The 16,802-nt window shown below is 46.5% G+C and overlaps 1 protein-coding gene across 1 annotated transcript in view; it reads right to left on the bottom strand.

Moving 5' to 3' along the window:
• ADRA1D (adrenoceptor alpha 1D) overlaps positions 1-16,497 on the bottom strand; it is a 42,485-nt gene extending 25,988 nt beyond the window's left edge. The window contains exon 1 of the mRNA XM_014062509.2: positions 15,444-16,497. Within this exon, the coding sequence (XP_013917984.1) occupies positions 15,444-16,401 (958 nt within the window). The 5' untranslated portion in view covers positions 16,402-16,497. The remainder of the gene's footprint in view (positions 1-15,443) is intronic.
• Positions 16,498-16,802: the final 305 nt, after the last annotated feature.

Here is a 16,802-nt window from a genome sequence, read left to right on the forward strand (position 1 = left end):
CCGGGCCACAACAGGTTAGATAGACAGACAGGCAGACAGGCAGACAAATAAATACATGTATTCTGCAACCAACCCATCCCTCCTAGGGACTTTTTTTAAATAAGGCCACAAGAATATTAGCTTAATGAACCAGTTTGCTGTAATTACGATATAAGTGATGAAGGGCAGAAATAAAAAGTACTTAGGAAAAAAAACATATAAACAGGTGGTCCTTTTATATGTGCAAACAAGGGAGAAAAACTGCTTTCCAAGCCCATATTTGTATCCTTCGGGCTCGCTGGGATGTAATGAGGGATGAATGTGCTCTGTGATGTCCCCAAATTTAATTTAATTACTCCCTGCCAGAGTGGGCGGCTTCAGCATTAGAGTGTTTTAAAGAGGACATTCTGTTTCCAGAAAATAAATGCCTTTTTGATGATAAGCTATATTTTCTTGGGCAGAGCACCTATGTGAAATAACGGGAGTCCTTATTTAGCTGGCAGGCTGTAAATTTCAGGGTATTTTAGCTGCTCCGCTGCATTTAATTTGGGAGCCATGGGAAGCGCGGGAGACGGAGTTTACTCCCGTTGCAAGCAGCTCCTGAAGGAAACACCAGGTGGAGCTCTGCCGTGGCCACAAAGATTATACTTCTTGGTGAAGGAGTGAAAATGGAAGGTATTTTGGGTTCCCTACTACGCCGAAAACAGAGAAACCAAATTAAGGCAGTGCAGAAACTGAACCCGGAACGCCAGATGTTGCTGATGGTGTCTTCAGACGTCTGGAGCCTTGAGGGGTTGCCACAAAGAAGAGGGGGGTCAACTTATTCTCCAAAGCACCTGAGGGCAGGACAAGAAGCAACGGGTGGCAACTAATCCAGGAGAGGAGCAACCTAGAAGTAAGGAGAAATTTCCTAATGGTGAGGACATTTAATCAGAGTCTTCGGGAGTTGTGGGCTAAGAAGAGATTGGACATCCGTTTGTCTGAAATGGTACAGGGTTTCCTGCCTGAGCAGGAGGTTGGACTAGAAGACCTCCAAGGTCCCTTCCAACTCTGCTATTATATTGTATTACCCCCAAGGTCCCTTCCAACTTTGTTATTCTGTTCTGTTCTGTTCTGTTCTATTCTATTTATTCTATTCTATTCTATGCTGTTCTGTTTGATTCTATTCTATTTCCTCCTATTCTATTTCCTCTTCTATTCTATTCTATTCTATTTCCTATTCTATTCTATTTCCTATTCTATTCTATTTCCTATTCTATTTCCTATTCTATTCTATTTCCTATTCTATTCTATTTCCTATTCTATTCTATTCTATTTCCTATTCTATTCTATTTCCTCCTATTCTATTTCCTCTTCTATTCTATTCTATTCTATTTCCTATTCTATTCTATTTCCTATTCTATTCTATTTCCTATTCTATTCTATTCTATTTCCTATTCTATTCTATTTCCTCCTATTCTATTTCCTCTTCTCTTCTCTTCTATTCTATTTCCTATTCGATTCTATTTTCTATTCGATTCTATTGTGTTTTCTATTCTATCCTAGACAAACAAATCAGAACAGGGCCAGGTTATTTACAAGACCGCCTTTGCCTTAGGACATCGACCCAACCTAGCAGCTCAGATTGGTGGGCATGCCCCTCGCCCCTTCCTCTAAATATTGCCACCTGATGGGAGCTAGGGAACATGCCTTTTCCCATGGCCAGGGGTGAGATTCAGCCAGTTTGGACTGGTTTGGGCGAAATGGATGCTAATTTTACATCTGGTTCGCTGAACCGGTAGTTGCAAGGACTGGCTGGCCACGCCCTCCCCTCCCCTCCCCGGAGTCTCCACGTGGCCCCGTTTCGGATGCCAGGCAAATACAGGGCCTGCATGGAGGCTCTGGGAGGGTGATTAAAGGGCCTCCCGGAAGTTCCGGAAACTCCATAAAAGGGGCCTATTTCTGGCTTCCGGAGGGCCTCCAGCAGGGGTGGGTTTCGGCCACCATTACTACGGGTTTTGGTGCCGGAAAAAATGTGCACGGGCATGCTCGTTTTGCTTGTGCGCACACCATACAGAGGCTCCGGGTGCGTGCACATTAAAACGATCTGCGCATGCGCACAACATTAAAAAAAAGGAATAAAAATTATGTTTTTTTTCAATGAAGATTGTTCTGCGCATGTGCAGAAGAGGAAATCAAAAATGCTGGCTGGGGAATTCTGGGAGTTGAAGTCCGGACATCTTCAAGTTGCCAAGGTTGAGAAACACTGAACTAGGAGCACTACTCAGGTGACCCTAAGGACAGAGATAAACCTCCAGTGGCCTCAACGACTCTCTAAAAGGATGCAAATGACCAGCTGTCTGCAAGGAGAATCAATCCTTCCTTTCCCACCATCCAGTCAGAGTTGAAGAAGCTTCTTGGAGGAGAAGTGAAACGTCTTCAAAGAAAAGAAAAAAAATCTTCTAATCCTCCTTTTTTTTTTTAGTGTGGGAAAGAGGAGCTACGCCGAATCTCACCCTCTTCGCTTCAAACAGGTTGTTTAACTTTTTTGCTCAGGAGCCGAATCTGATATTTTGGTCACGTCCGAAATCCTGGATACGCCACGTTTCAGATCCAAATTTAACCGACCAAAATAAGATAAATGCAAAGGAGGTTTTGGCCTTTTCGGATGCTTGTTTTCACGAGCGGCTTCCTGGGGGTGACTTAAAAACGTTGCCCAAAAACTCGAGTCTCCTGGCTGAAGTGCAGCGTCCACATTCAGAATTCCTCGCATAATTTGGTTTCCGTCCCAAGAAACCCTCAATCTTAAAAGTTGAGAAAATAAACAGAGATCAGGGGAACTGGAGTTCAGAGCATGAAATTGAAGCCGTCCATAGCTCGGAAGATTTGGATGCTCAGAAACCAGCCGCCGAAGATGCTGAAGGAGCAACTTCTCTGCATAAGCACCAGGAAATCGCCTCCGTGATTTATCGATAGCAGAATAAAATAACAGAATAACAGAATTGGAAGAGAGCTTAGAGGTCTTCTAGTCCAACCCTTTGCTCAAGGAGGAAACCTGTTGATAATGAAAGCTGATGATAAAAAGTTAGTTAATTTTGGGTGATTAATAAGTAGGGATTTTAGTATTTCGTAGATTGTTTTAGATTATCATTGAATGTTTATTCATTAACGTATAATTAATTACGACAACAATAATGAAATGATTAAGTTAATTAGTATAAGTAACTTGGTTATAAATTGTAAATTGGGACTTGGCGAAAAGACCTATAAATTTTATTAATAAACTTTTGTTTAGATTTTGCTATAAAGGTATAATTACTTTGGGTCTGAAGAGAGGTGATATAAATAGTAAATAATTTTTTTGTTAACCACAATAATAACAAGGAAATGTTAATGGATATTTTTGGTGATTAATAAGTAGGAATGTTTGTATTTTGTAGATTGTTTTAGATTGTTATTAAATGTTCATTTGTTAACATATAATTAACTATGCTAATAATAATGAAACGATAACCTTAATTGGTAAAAATAACTGGGATATAAATTGTAAATTGGGACTTGGGGAAAAGACCTATAAATTTTAATAATAAATTCTTGTTTAGAGCTTGCTATAAAGGTAAAACTTCTTTTGGGGTCTGGTGAGAGAAGAGGTGATATAAATAGTAAATAATTTTTGTTAACCCAATATTTTACTGTTGCCTTTGTTACATTTGTGCAGTATTTGTACTGATAAATAAATAAAGGGAGACTAGTATAGATCTATTTCAAGCTATTTAAATAGCTAAATAGCTTGAAATAGATCTATACTAGTCTCCCTTTACTTATTTATCAGCACAAATACTACACACATATGTGTGTGTGTGTGTGTGTGTGTGTGTGTGTGTGTGTGTGTGTGTTGTATTAGTAAAAGCAAATTGGATAGAAGCTTTAAATTGTGAGTGGGGGGGGGAAAGGGGGGAATGCTTAGATATTTTATTAACTGACTTTGTTTCAGAATATGTTATAAAGGTGTAATGTTATTGGAGGTTTATTGAAATTGCGAATGAATGCCAGAAGGGATTCACTGGGACTCATTGTTGTTAGTTTGAGTGACGTTCTCAAAATAACGTCTTCAAACAAAAATGAGTCCGGTTGCAATGATTCAACTTTCAGGCAACTTCAGAGAATTCCACAATTGCAGTCAACTTATATTTGAAATCTCTAGCAGGTCTGGAGCACAAGCTGGCATGATAAACATTTACTCCACATTTGCAAGGCCCATCCTACAGACATGTGTGCAACCTCATTACTCTCCAGGGCAGGGGTCGGCAACCTTAAACACACGAAGAGCCACAAAGGTCCTAACCGGAATCCCCCCCACTTCAATTCTGGAGCCGACCGCAATTCCAGTTTCCCCACCATAGAGTCTCCTCCTGGAGTGCCGTGCTCACCCGCCCTCCCTTTTGAGCTCCTCTCAAAATTGTGGTGGCGACACGGAGATGAGCGACGAAAGAGCCACATGCAGCTCCAGAGCCACATGCAGCTCCAGGGCCACATGCAGCCCCAGAGCCACATGCAGCTCCAGAGCCACTGGTTGCCAATCCCTGCTCTAAACACAAAAAATGAGAAAGGAGGCCCGAAGATGCTCATGTAAACAGCTTCCCTCCCTGTGTTTGTGGTTGTGTGTTTGAGATACAGCAGCACGATGGCTTCCCCCAGCTTATTTTGCAAGACCACCTGGAGTTTTCCCAAGATTGCGCTATCAAACAAGGTGATGAAAATGCCTGCAGATTTTTTTGACAGGAAACGAATGGAAAACCAAAGGAAAACAGATGGATGGTGCTGCGGAGAGCTTCGGTGTGTCTAGATCATTAAAAAAAAAAGAGAGAACAAAACATAACACAATCCACAAACCATCAAAATAGCAATCTCCACTCCCCCATAAATGTCTTATCCCACTGTTCCATCCACACTGGTTTTTGGTAGATGCCAGTCTGTGCATTGCACTAAGCCACAATTTGCTGAAACACGGTTTGTTCAGCTAACCATATATCTCTGGGTTTTTTCTCAAGGCAGTGCAACACAATTCACCATTTGGGCCACACTGTTCTCGAGAGTTGGGATAATGTAGAACACAGAATGATACGTTTGGAAGGGGCTTCAGAGGTCGTCTAGTCCAACCCCCTGCTCGAGCAGGAGACCTGATATCATGCTGGAAAAATGGCTGTCCATTCTCTTCTCAAAAGCCTCCAATGATGATGTTGAACAAGCATCTGTTGACCCAACAGATTGAGCATGCAAAACACAGGATATCCACTAAGAATCCAGCAAACTGAGATTAAACAACCACCTAACGGCATCATGTGTGAATGCCGTCCTTAGATTTTGTTGTGGCCCGCCAGCAGAGCTGGCAGCAGACCCAGACAGTGAGGAGGTTGGGGAGGAACCTGGGCCAGTCCTGGAGTCTGGGGAAGGCTCAGAGGAGGGCTCGGAGGAGGCAGAGAGGGGGCCAGAGTCGAATGCCAGTTATCAGCTGCCTTCGGAGTCGGACATCAGTGAGGCAGAAGAACAGCTGGAGCCTGTTCCCAGTGTGCGCAAGCGGAGAGTTGCCAGAGGAAGGGAAGAGCTAAAGAACAGGGGTCGACTTGGGAGTAAGGCCACAGGTGGACGATGAATGGCCCCTCCCAGAGGAAATAAAAGGGGAGCGAAAGGGGAGTGGAGTTTGCAGGAGACAATCAGTTCGCTTCATTGGTTCGTGACTCTCCGAGGCTCCTTGCCAAGTTTTGAAGATCTCAGCCTGGCAGCTCTCCAAGCCAGATAAGGTCTGTGACCGTAAATCCTCCCTTGAAAGACTTTGCTGGATGTGAATGAGTAGAATTGACAGCAAATTAATAAAAGGGTTTTTTGTCGGGACCAAGAGTTTGCTTCCTGCTCTGGGGAAGACTCGGTCAGAACAGATTTATAACCGAGCTGGTGAATCATGTTTTGTGAAGATAGGCACTATAGAGTGTAATGTGTGAACCTGGATAGAATCACATGTTCTTCCCAGAAGGTTTTCTCCCTATCTCCTGACATAAACAGACAAGAAGAAGTCAGAAGCCATGATGTATGTTATAACATTTATAACTTATTAGGAATAAATATGATGTCCACAGGTGTGTAGCTTTAGCAATAGGGATAATCCTCGACTTACGACCACAACGGAGAGCAGAACGTCTGTTGCAAAGGAAAGCATAAAATTGGGCCTGGATGTGTGATGACCCGCTTAACAACTGGCTGAGTGATTTTGGCCTAATCACCAGGTGACTGTGAGTTCTAGTCCTGCCTTAGACATGAAAGCTGGCTGGAGAACTTTGAGCCAAACACTAGGAGAAGGTGAGTTCTAGTCCCACCTTAAACATGAAAGACGGTGGGGTGACCCTGGGACAATCACCAGGTGACTATGAGTTCTAGTCCTGCCTTCAACATGAAAGACAGTGGGGGGACCCTGGGCCAATCACTAGGAGACAGTGAGTTCTAGTCCCACCTTAAACATGAAAGACAGTGGAGGGAACCTGGGCCAATCACTAGGAGACAGTGAGTTCTAGTCCCACCTTAAACATGAAAGTCAGTGGAGGGAACCTGGGCCAATCACTAGGAGACAGTGAGTTCTAGTCCCACCTTAAACATGAAAACCAGCTGGGTGACTTTGGGCCAGTGCCTCCCCCTCTCTTTCAATCCCACCTCCTTGTTGTGGGGAAAACAGGAGAAGGAAGGAATCTTAGGTTATTTATTCATTACTTAGGAAGTAATAAAGGTGGGATTTTAAAAAAAACACCAAATCACTCAATCAATAAGCAAGCAAGAGAGCTTATAGGTGCCCTTTCCAGCTGTTCCCAAGTGGCCCTCGCTATATTGCAGCAACATTTTCTGCCAATCACACATATAGGGACGTTGGCATCGGGTGATGTAAACACTGCCTACCATGACGAAGTCTTTGGCTCCGTGTAGGCTACGCCTTGTAGCCCCTCTTCAGTTGCAAGCCCTGGAGATGCATCGCAGAGGGGAAAAGTGGCCAGATCTGGGGTCTCAAATCATCCTCTCCCCCCCTACCTCTCTTTCCATTTCTGTGTTCTCTCTCCTTCTCTCCTTCTCTTTCTATCATCTCTATTCATCTCCCTTTCTCTCCCTCCCTCCCTTTCTTTCTCTCCCTCCCACCCTCCCTTTCTGTTTCTATCATCTCCCTCTCTCCTCCTCCCTCACCCACTTTCTGTTTCTATCATCTCTATCCCTCTTTCTCCCCCTTCTCTCTCCCTCTCTCTTTCTGTCTTTCTATCATCTCTATCCATCTCTCTCCCTCCCTCCCTCTTTCTATCAATCATCTCCATCTATCTCTCCCTCACTTTCTATAATCTCTATTCACCCCTCCCCCTCTCTTTTTATCATCTCATCCATCTCTCCCTCCCTTTCTTTTTTCTCTCCCTCTTTTTCTCTTTCTATCATCTCTATCCATCTCTCCCTCCATCCCTCTTTCTCTTTCTATCAATCATCTCTCTCCCTCCCTCTCTCTCCCTCTCTCTTTCTATCATCTCATCCATTTCTCCCTCCCTCCCTTTTTCTCTCTCCCTCTTTTTCTGTTTCTATCATCTCTATCCATCTCTCCCTCCATCCCTCTTTCTCTATCAGTCATCTCTATCCATCTCTCTCTCCCTCCCTCTCTCTCCCTCTCTCTTTCTATAATCTCTATCCATCTCTCCCTCCCTCCCTCCCTTACTTTCTCCCCCTCCTTCTTTTTCTGTTTGTATCATCTCTCTCCATCTCTCCCTCCCTCCCTTTCTCTCCTTCTCTCTCTTTTGGCTCCGGACCAGCCACTAGAACTGCCAATCTGTATTCAGGAGAGGCGAAGGCTGACTCATATCTGTAGCGCCGGACCGCGTAAAAATAGCTCAGTCACTTTTACATCTTTTCAATCCGAGCGGAGACTTATGTTAAATATATCTCGCTGGGAATGCTCGATGCATCTCTCAAACTCTGGGCTTTAGGAGTTCGCGGGACGGGTTGTTTGACTGAGGAACCTCAGTCAATGGGAGCTACCAGATGTTGTATTTGCTTCGATCAGTGTTTCTCAACCTTGGCGACTTTAAGTCCTGTGGACTTCAACTCCCAGAATTCCCCAGCCAGCTGTGCAGTATTTCACTTAACAGGTTGCAAAATGGGGCCAAATTTCACTTAACCACTGTCTCACCTAGAGACAGAAATTTTCAGCTCAATTATCGCCATAAGTAGAGGACTATTTGTATTTTTATTTGGATTACGTTACTTCTGAAGAGTGACACGCAATCAGGGGTCTTTCTCCCCCCCCTGCTGTCAGCATCTCTAAATCACCCGGCCTTACACGCAAACGTCATTAAACCCCCCCCCTCAAATTCCACTTATTCGTGCTGTAAAAGACCCACGTTGCAAAATTCCAATTATTATCCAGTCCCTTGGCTGTCCATGAATAACGCAATCTTCTTTTTGTTTTGCTTTTTTTTAGCTGATCTCGGTTATAAATTATTTCGGCTGCTCATGTGCTGTCGCCCAAATCAAAGGTTAGAATTTTGTTTATAGTAAAACGTGGAAAGAAACGTTGGGCTAATTAATTGTTTGGCTCCTGGCTTCTACCACTATCTATTCCTGCCTAAGGTTTTTTCCCCTCCTCCCATGCGATTAGGAGATCCATTTCAACATTCGCTTCTTTTCCAGAATTCCCAGGAATGCAGAAGGCAGGCGTGTAAAAGATATGGCTCATCAGTTTCGGGTACGTTGAGCTTCGCAGACCCCGGAGGACTCTGCTTGTTTAAAATGTGCGGAGGTAACACACACAGGCAATTGTGGTTGTGTTTATCAAGATAATTTAGAAAGGCAGAGTAGAAAGAATTGGGGGGGGGGGAAATGTGCAAGTTGCAAAACCCTGTTTTAGACCAAAAAAGAGAAAGGCTGAGATGAAAATGAGATTATTAATTTAGAATGGGGTAGAATATATCCTGTTTTCCCAAAAATAAGACCTCCCCGGATAATAAGCCCAATCGGGGCTTTTGAGCGCATGCGCTAAAATAAGCCCTCCCTGAAAATATTGCAACACAGCAGCAGCCATGAGGTGACCACGCTCGCCGTCTCCAGCACCTCAAAAATAATAAGACCTCCCAGAAAATAAGGCCAAGCGCTTATTTCGGGGGTCAAAAGAAAATAAGACCCTGTCTTATTTTGGGGGAAACACGGTATATATAAAAACCCACCTGAAAAAAACTCTGTTCCAACTGCCACTTGGGTGTGGGCGTGGCCAGGCTGTGACTCATCGGCCTGCGGGCTGGGAGTTTAGACATTATACTCCCCCTCCCCACTTGAAAAGAACTCTGTTCCAACTGCCACTTGGGCATGGGCGTGGCCAGCGCGTGACTCATCCAGCCTGTGGACTGGGAGTTTAGACATTATACTCCTCCTCCCCACTTGAAAAGAACTCTGTTCCAACTGCCATTTGGGCGTGGGCATGGCTAGCGCGTGATTCATCCTGCCTGCGGGCTGGGAGTTTAGACATTATACTCTCCCTCCCCACCTGAAAAGACCTCTGTTCCAACTGCCACTTGGGCATGGGCATGGGCATGGCCAGTGCGTGATTCATCCGGCCTGCGGGCTGGGAGTTTAGACATACTCTCCCTCCCCACCTGAAAAGAACTCTGTTCCAACTGCCACTTGGGCGTGGCCAGCGCGTGACTCATACGGCCTGCGGGCTGGGAGTTTAGACATTATACTCTCCCTCCCCACCTGAAAAGAACTCTGTTCCAACTGCCACTTGGGCGTGGGCATGGCCAGCGCGTGACTCATCCGGCCTGTGGGCTGGGAGTTTAGACATTATACTCCCCCTCCCCACTCGAAAAGAACTCTGTTCCAACTGCCACTTGGGCGTGGGCATGGCCAGCGCATGACTCATCCAGCCTGCGGGCTGGGAGTTTAGACATTATACTCTCCCTCCCCACCTGAAAAGAACTCTGTTCCAACTTCCACTTGGGCGTGGGCATGGCCAGCGCATGACTCATCCAGCCTGCGGGCTGGGAGTTTAGACATTATACTCTCCCTCCCCACCTGAAAAGAACTCTGTTCCAACTTCCACTTGGGCGTGGGCATGGCCAGCGCGTGACTCATCCAGCCTGCGGGCTGGGACTTTAGACATTCTACTCCCCCTCCCCACCTGAAAAACACTCTGATGCTAAGGAGTTAGACTGAGGGAGAGAAGGGGATAGGTGAGGCCGATGGTAACTAGCATTTATTTTCAAGCTGTTAAGTGTCGATTTATCCAGAGCGAACACATAGTATCGTAGCAGAGCACCCGTATCCAGCTAGTAGAATAATTTTATTCTCATTCAAAGACAATAAAGCTATTTCATTTATTTATTTATTTTATTTTATTCTAATATATTCTAAATTAATAATCTCATTTTCAGCTCAGCCTTTTTTTTGGGGGGGGGGGTCTAGGATGGGTTTGCAACTTCAAGACGGGTGGGCTTCAGCTCCCAGAATTCCCTGGCCAGCTGGGGAATTCTGGGAGTTGAAGTCCAGACATCTTCAAGTTGACAAGGTTGAGAAACACTGAACTATTGAACTATTGGGACGATTCGCTTCCGTCACAGAGCAGCAGGGTTGACCATCCTCAATAGTTTCAAACTGCTGGACTCCCAAACTCCCAAAATTCCCCAGCCAGCATTGTTTAAATACAGGAAGACCCGGTTTTCTCTTTTAAAAATACTTCGAAGTGTTCAGGTGTTGCCACATCTTTGCGAAACTAATTAGAAATTCCAGTTTTTGCACTGAATAAAATGTTACTTCTTCTACCGGTGCCCTTCTTTCTTGCGAAACACACCCAAATGACTTTTTAGTTTATTTTGGTTCTATGATAAATGGATGCAGATGGATTGATTTACATCCTTCACATCCTGTGATTAGCGCAAGCCGCTGTCTTAACAGATTTCCGCAACCATATGGACTAGAAACTTCAAATTAAAAAAAAAAAGCTTTGAGACTTCCAAGACACTGTGCCCGGCATTTAAAGCACATCACGATCCCCATATAACTGACCGACAATTCTACACAACCATAGCCACAAACGTCCCATTTTCCTGGGAGTTTTCAAATTCTCAGCCTAGTTTATTGTTTTTGGATTTCTTAGTGGTCTCCCATCCGAGTACCAGCTGAATTTAAGCCTCCTTAGTTTTCCCTGGCAGCCACATACAGAGGTTGATTAGAAATATGCATTGTCTAATGTCTTTAGACCAGTGTTTTCCCAACCCTCGCAGTTTTAAACTTTGTGGACTTCGAATCTCAGAATTCTCCAGGCTGGGGAATTCTGGAGTTGAAGCCTATAGAGCTTAAAGTTACTACAAAGTCGAGAAAGACAGTTTTAGACAATTGACCCAATGCTTCATTTCCTGTCTGGATATTTTCTATAAACTCCTATTAGCCCATTTAATAATGTTCGGGGATCATACTCAAGAATGAATTTATTTATTTTTAATCTAGAAAAGATGCTAAGTCATTCCCAGTGAATTTTCTTTAATTTGGGCGCGAAACGACATTTTCAATTTTAGTGGGGAAGTCAGGATGGAGAGGAGAAAGGAGAGAAACAGGAAAGGCAGAAGAAGGGGGGAAGAATAAAGAGGAGGAAGAGAAAGAAGAGAAGGGAAAGAAGGTGGGAAGAAAGGAGGAGAGAAGAAAGAGAAGAATCTGGGGGAGGAAGGAGGGTGGGAAGAGGAGAGGGTAGTAAAGAGGGAAAGAGGGAGGGAAAGAAAGAGAGAAGGAGAGTTGAAAGGAAGGAAGGAAGGAGGGAGGAAAGGAGGGAGATTAAGAGAAAAGGAAGGAGGAGGGAAAGAGGAAGGGAAGGAGGGAAGGTATGTGAGAAGGAGGGGGGGATCGAGGGAGGGAAAGGAGGGGGAAGGAAAGGAGGAAAGGAGAAAAGAAAGGAGGGAAGGCAGGGGAGAAGGAAGTAAGGGGGGAGGGAAGAAAAGGGTATGGAAAAGAAGAAATGAGGGAAGAGAAGAGGGAGGGAAGGAATAAGATACCTAACCTTTGATGTTTATATGATTTGATAGTATGGGAATATCTCGAAATGTAGTTGTATTGTTTTTTACAAGTTATGGATGTTGTATTTTCCTTTTTTCCAATAAAATATTATTAAAAAAAAAAGAAAAAATAATAAAAAAAAATTTTTAGTGGACCAGTCTATAGTGACCCAACCATGAATACTAGGGAGGGGTACTGTATTTCCCCCCCCTGAAATTCCTTTGGTCTTAAGCCCCAATTTCCAAGAAAAATTAGACTGTTAACTTGAATTTGTTTTAATGCATCAGCAATCCAGGTTAACTATATGGGGAAGTTTCAGAATCCACTCCTCACCTGTTCCACATATTAATTTGAGGGGGGGGGTACTGCAATATTACTAAGAGCAAGGAGAGAGACAGTTTGGGTTTAGTGATTAAGGCGCCCGGTTAGAAAGCAGGAGATGGTGAGTTCTAGTCCCGCTTGAGATATAAAAGCTGGCTAAGTGATTTTGGATATATCACCAGGAGACTGGGACTTCGAGTCCCACTTTGGGCGTGAAAGGTGATTAGGTGACTTTGGGCCAATCACCAGGAGACGGTTGAGTTCTAGTCCCGCCTTAGGCATGAAAGGCAGCTGGGTGACTTGGGGCCAATCACCAGGAGACAGTGAGTTCTAGTCCCAACTTAGGTGTGAAAGCCGACTGAATGATTTTGGACCAACCACCAGGAGTTGGCAAAACAGCTCAGTTCAAATTGGATGTGGCCGAGGAGGCGGCTCAGCAGAAGCACCTCACTGAGGACTAGGAGCATAGGCTTTCCAAGCAGAAGGAAGACCTGTGGGAATGCAAGGCCAGGTGCCGGCGCCTGGAGGCTCAGCGGGCTGAGATGGTCAGCCAGTTCCAGGCCATGTTGCAGTCCCACTGGAACGAGGCCCTCCGGCTCTTCGCCACCAGCGGCTCTTCCCTCCAGCCTTCGCCCAAAGCCCCCCACCAGGAGGCTGAAGCAGACCCCAAGTGGGAATTTCTGCCCCCCTCCAGCCCCCACAAAAAGACCCTGAAGAGGGAGATTCTCTGCAGCAATACAAGCGTTCATTGCACGTATCTGGCCCACGGGTCGTAGTTTGAAGACCCCTGATTTAGTGCAAACAAAATGCAAATATTTTTTCTGCGGACCACCAAAATTTCCTCGCAGACCACCAGTGGTCCATGGGCCACCAGTTGGTGATGGCTGTTCTTGGAGGTTCTTTGGACTTCTCGGTCTACTCAAACAGCCCCCGAGATGTCCTGGAAGACTTAATAAGATCTCACCACCGCTTCCGGTTTTTTGAGTTCGGTCAAAGTTGACTAGATGCCATTCCCCTAGTTGGGTGCCACCATCTTCCCCAAGTAAAAGAATTTCTGCTGGACAAAGTGGCATCTTTTCAGCTTGCCATCAGGTCCAGCTTGGCCCCATCCTTCTGGGGGCACCCCAAGTTGTTTCTGGAGGGCATCAGCAAGACAGTTGTGGGTCCCAAGGAACCCTGTCAAAACTTTGAGAGGCATCTTAAGGAGCCTCTGCAAAAGGAGTGGATGGAAGATCACCGCGAAGGAGACCTTTCTGATACAAATGTTCGCACAACCCAAAGTTTGTTAGGATAAAGGGTTTTTTTGGGGGGGGGTGGTGGCTCCCACTAAAGAGAACTAGCATTAAATGGAGATTCCACCCCTGTTAGAACTTAACCTGCCTTTTCTATACAACTCCCTGATTATCAGTTGAATTAAAGATAAAGGTTTCCCTCACGCATATGTGCTAGTCTTTTCCAACTCTAGGGGGCGGTGCTCATCTCCGTTTCAAAGCCGAAGAGCCAGCGCTGTCCGAAGACGTCTCCGTGGTCCTGTGGCCGGCATGACTCAACACCGAAGGCACACGGGACGCTGTTACCTTCCCACTAAAGGTGGTTCCTATTTTCCTACTTGCATTTTTTTACCTGCTTTCGAACTGCTAGGTTGGCAGAAGCTGGGACAAGTCACGGGAGCTCCCTCCGTTACGCGGCGCTTAGGGATTCGAACGGCTGACCTTTGTGATCGGCCAGCTCAGCGTCTTAGCCACTGAGCCACGGCGTTCTTTATCAGACTCAACCGAAAAAGTCTGGCACTTTAAAGCGAGTGGGCTGACCCTTTCAGTGCCGAATGATTGTGGCTCTTTGTGGGCCAAACAACACTCAGGTGCCTCTTCCAGTCCATAACTGTCTTTCGACATTGTGTTATTGGCAAGTTTTGAACAGATGCCGAGTGACGCCAGCCTCCCCTTTGCTTTGCAAGAAACATTTTTTTTAAAAACCTTGCCCTCTTCAATGTGCTGTTCAAGAGCTTTAAATGGGGACATTCCCCCCCCTTTCCAAAGGTGTTTAGGGAAGGTTTCACGATCCTACATGAGAGATCTTGGTTGGTGGGACAGATTGTTATTCTTGGTTTCTCCGCAACTAGACAACTGAGTTTGGATCGATAGAGGAGATTATTTGTTGCTCTGGGTGGAAATGAGGGGTCCTGGGTGCTCCCTGAGATTGGGGTGTTTTTTTCCCCCTGAAGACGTTTCCTCACCCGTCTAGGTAACAACATCAGGGCCAGAAGGGAGAGGGGTTTCTAGCACTGATGATGTTACTTAGTTGGGCATAAAACGTCTGCAAAAAAAGCCACCAAGCTCAGAGAGCACCAAGGACCCCACAGTTGTCGTCTTCTTCTTCTTCCTCCTCCTCCTCCTCCTCCTCCTCCTCCTCCTCCTCCTCCTCCTCCTCCTCCTCCTCCTCCTCCTCCTCCTCCTCCTCCCTGCAAACCCCACTCCCTTCTGGCACTGATGAGGTTACCTAATTGGGTCATGAAACATCGGCAAGAAAAACACCAAGCTGAGAGAGCAGCAAAGACCCCACAAGGCCCCCTCTTCCTCCTCACCCACTCCCTTCTAGTACTGATGATGTTACCTAGTTGGGTCATGAAACGTCTTCGAGAAAAACACCAAGCTCGGAGAGCACCAAAGACTCCACAGTCCTCCTCTTCCTCCTCCTCCTCTTCCCCCTCTCTGCAAACCCCGTTCCCTTCTAGCACTGATGATGTTACCTAGATGGGTCATGAAACATCTTCAAGAAAAACACCAAGCTCAGAGAGCACTAAGGACCCCGTAGTCCTCCTCCTCCTTCCTTTCTAACACTGATGATGTTACCTAGATGGGTCATGAAACGTCTGCAAGAAAGCCAGCAAATTCAGAGAGCACCGAGGACCTCCCAAATTTGGATTTAAAGCCCCCAAATCCATTGGGTCACTGGAGGGCCTGACTGGAGAACAATTCTTCCCACGTCTGATCCCTTCTAGGGGGGGCCAGAGAATCTGTTCTCCTGAGCCAGAGATAAAATATGGCTGTGCCACCCCTTGCTCCACCAGCCTAATGCCCGACCCCTGCGAGCCCCCAAGTCGTCCTACTTACCAAACGACAGGACGAAGAAGAACGGCAGCCAGCAGAGAATGAAGACCCCAACCACGATGGCCAACGTCTTGGCTGCCTTCTTCTCCCTGGAGAACTTCAAAAGGCGGACGGAGAGCGAGCTCCTGAAGGTATGTCTCTTGGTGCTAGCCAAGGAGTCCTCCAGGACATTCCGGCAATGGATCCTGAGGACCACTTCCATGGATTTGTTCCGTTCTTTCTTGACCCCGGCTTCCAGGCTCTTGGTGGTCCTCCTGGCCACCACGTAGATGTTGAAGTACATCACCAGGATGACCAAGAGGGGCAAGTAGAAGGAGAAGAGGGACGAGAAGAGGGCGTAGCCGGGCTCTTCCGTGATGGTACAGTACTGGTCGCTTTCGGGCGGCTCTTCCTTCCACCCCAAGAGGGGCCCGATGGAGATGACCATGGAGGAGAGCCAGACCACCCCCAAGATAACCACGGCCTTCTTCTCCGTCATGATGGTGGGGTACTTGAGGGAGTACTTGACCCCGATGTAGCGGTCCACCGAGATGATGCACAAGCTCATGATGGAAGCCGTGCAACAGAGGACGTCCACGGCAGCCCAAATGTCGCAGAAGATGCGGCCGAAGACCCAGAGATCCAACACCTCCAAAGTAGCCGAGAAGGGCAGGACGGTGGTGCTGAGCAGCAGATCCGCGATGGCCAAGTTGATGATGAAGTAGTTGGTGACCGTCCGCAGGTGCCGGTTACAGGCCACCGAGAGGATGACCAAGATGTTGCCCACGATAGCCAAGAGGATGAAGATGGCCAGGAAGACCCCCACGCCCACCGACTGCAGGCTGAGTCCCTGGGTTACGGAGGAGGCGCTGCCGTTGGAGAAGGCATCTTCTGTGTTCCAGGAGTCGTTAATCCCGCCGCCGGCTTCCCCCCCGGTGTGGTTCCCATTTAAGCTGGCATTAACCCGGTCAGAGAAAGTCATTCTTTTTTAAAACGGTTCAGTCTCCATCGGGGACGGAGGCTCAGCAGAGCGACGGGGAGAGGGGGCAGCCTTGTCTCTCTCTCTCCCTCCCACGCCCCCCCCTACTACATCCCGGGAGCAGGGCTGACCCCTGCTGAGAAATCCCAAAGCCCCCTCCCCATTTTTAAGCATATGGAGATAGTCCCTTCCTTCCTTCCTCCCTTCCTTCCTCCGTTCCTTCCTTCCTTCCTCCCTTCCTCTGTTCCTTCCTTCCTTCCTTCCTTCCTTCCTTCCTCCCTCCCTCCCTTCCTAATCTTTCTTTCTTTTTCTTATCCCGGCTATCTCCCTCCTTTTGCAGACAATTCCTTCTCTCTTAGCATTGCTCACCGCTTCCTTGGTCTCCAGCCACACATCACCGGCAG

The sequence above is a fragment of the Thamnophis sirtalis genome, unplaced genomic scaffold, assembly GCF_051295495.1.
Source record: "Thamnophis sirtalis isolate CommonGarterSnake01/CBP01778 unplaced genomic scaffold, rThaSir2_p1.2 scaffold_10, whole genome shotgun sequence".
In the NCBI taxonomy this organism is placed as follows: domain Eukaryota; kingdom Metazoa; phylum Chordata; class Lepidosauria; order Squamata; family Natricidae; genus Thamnophis; species Thamnophis sirtalis.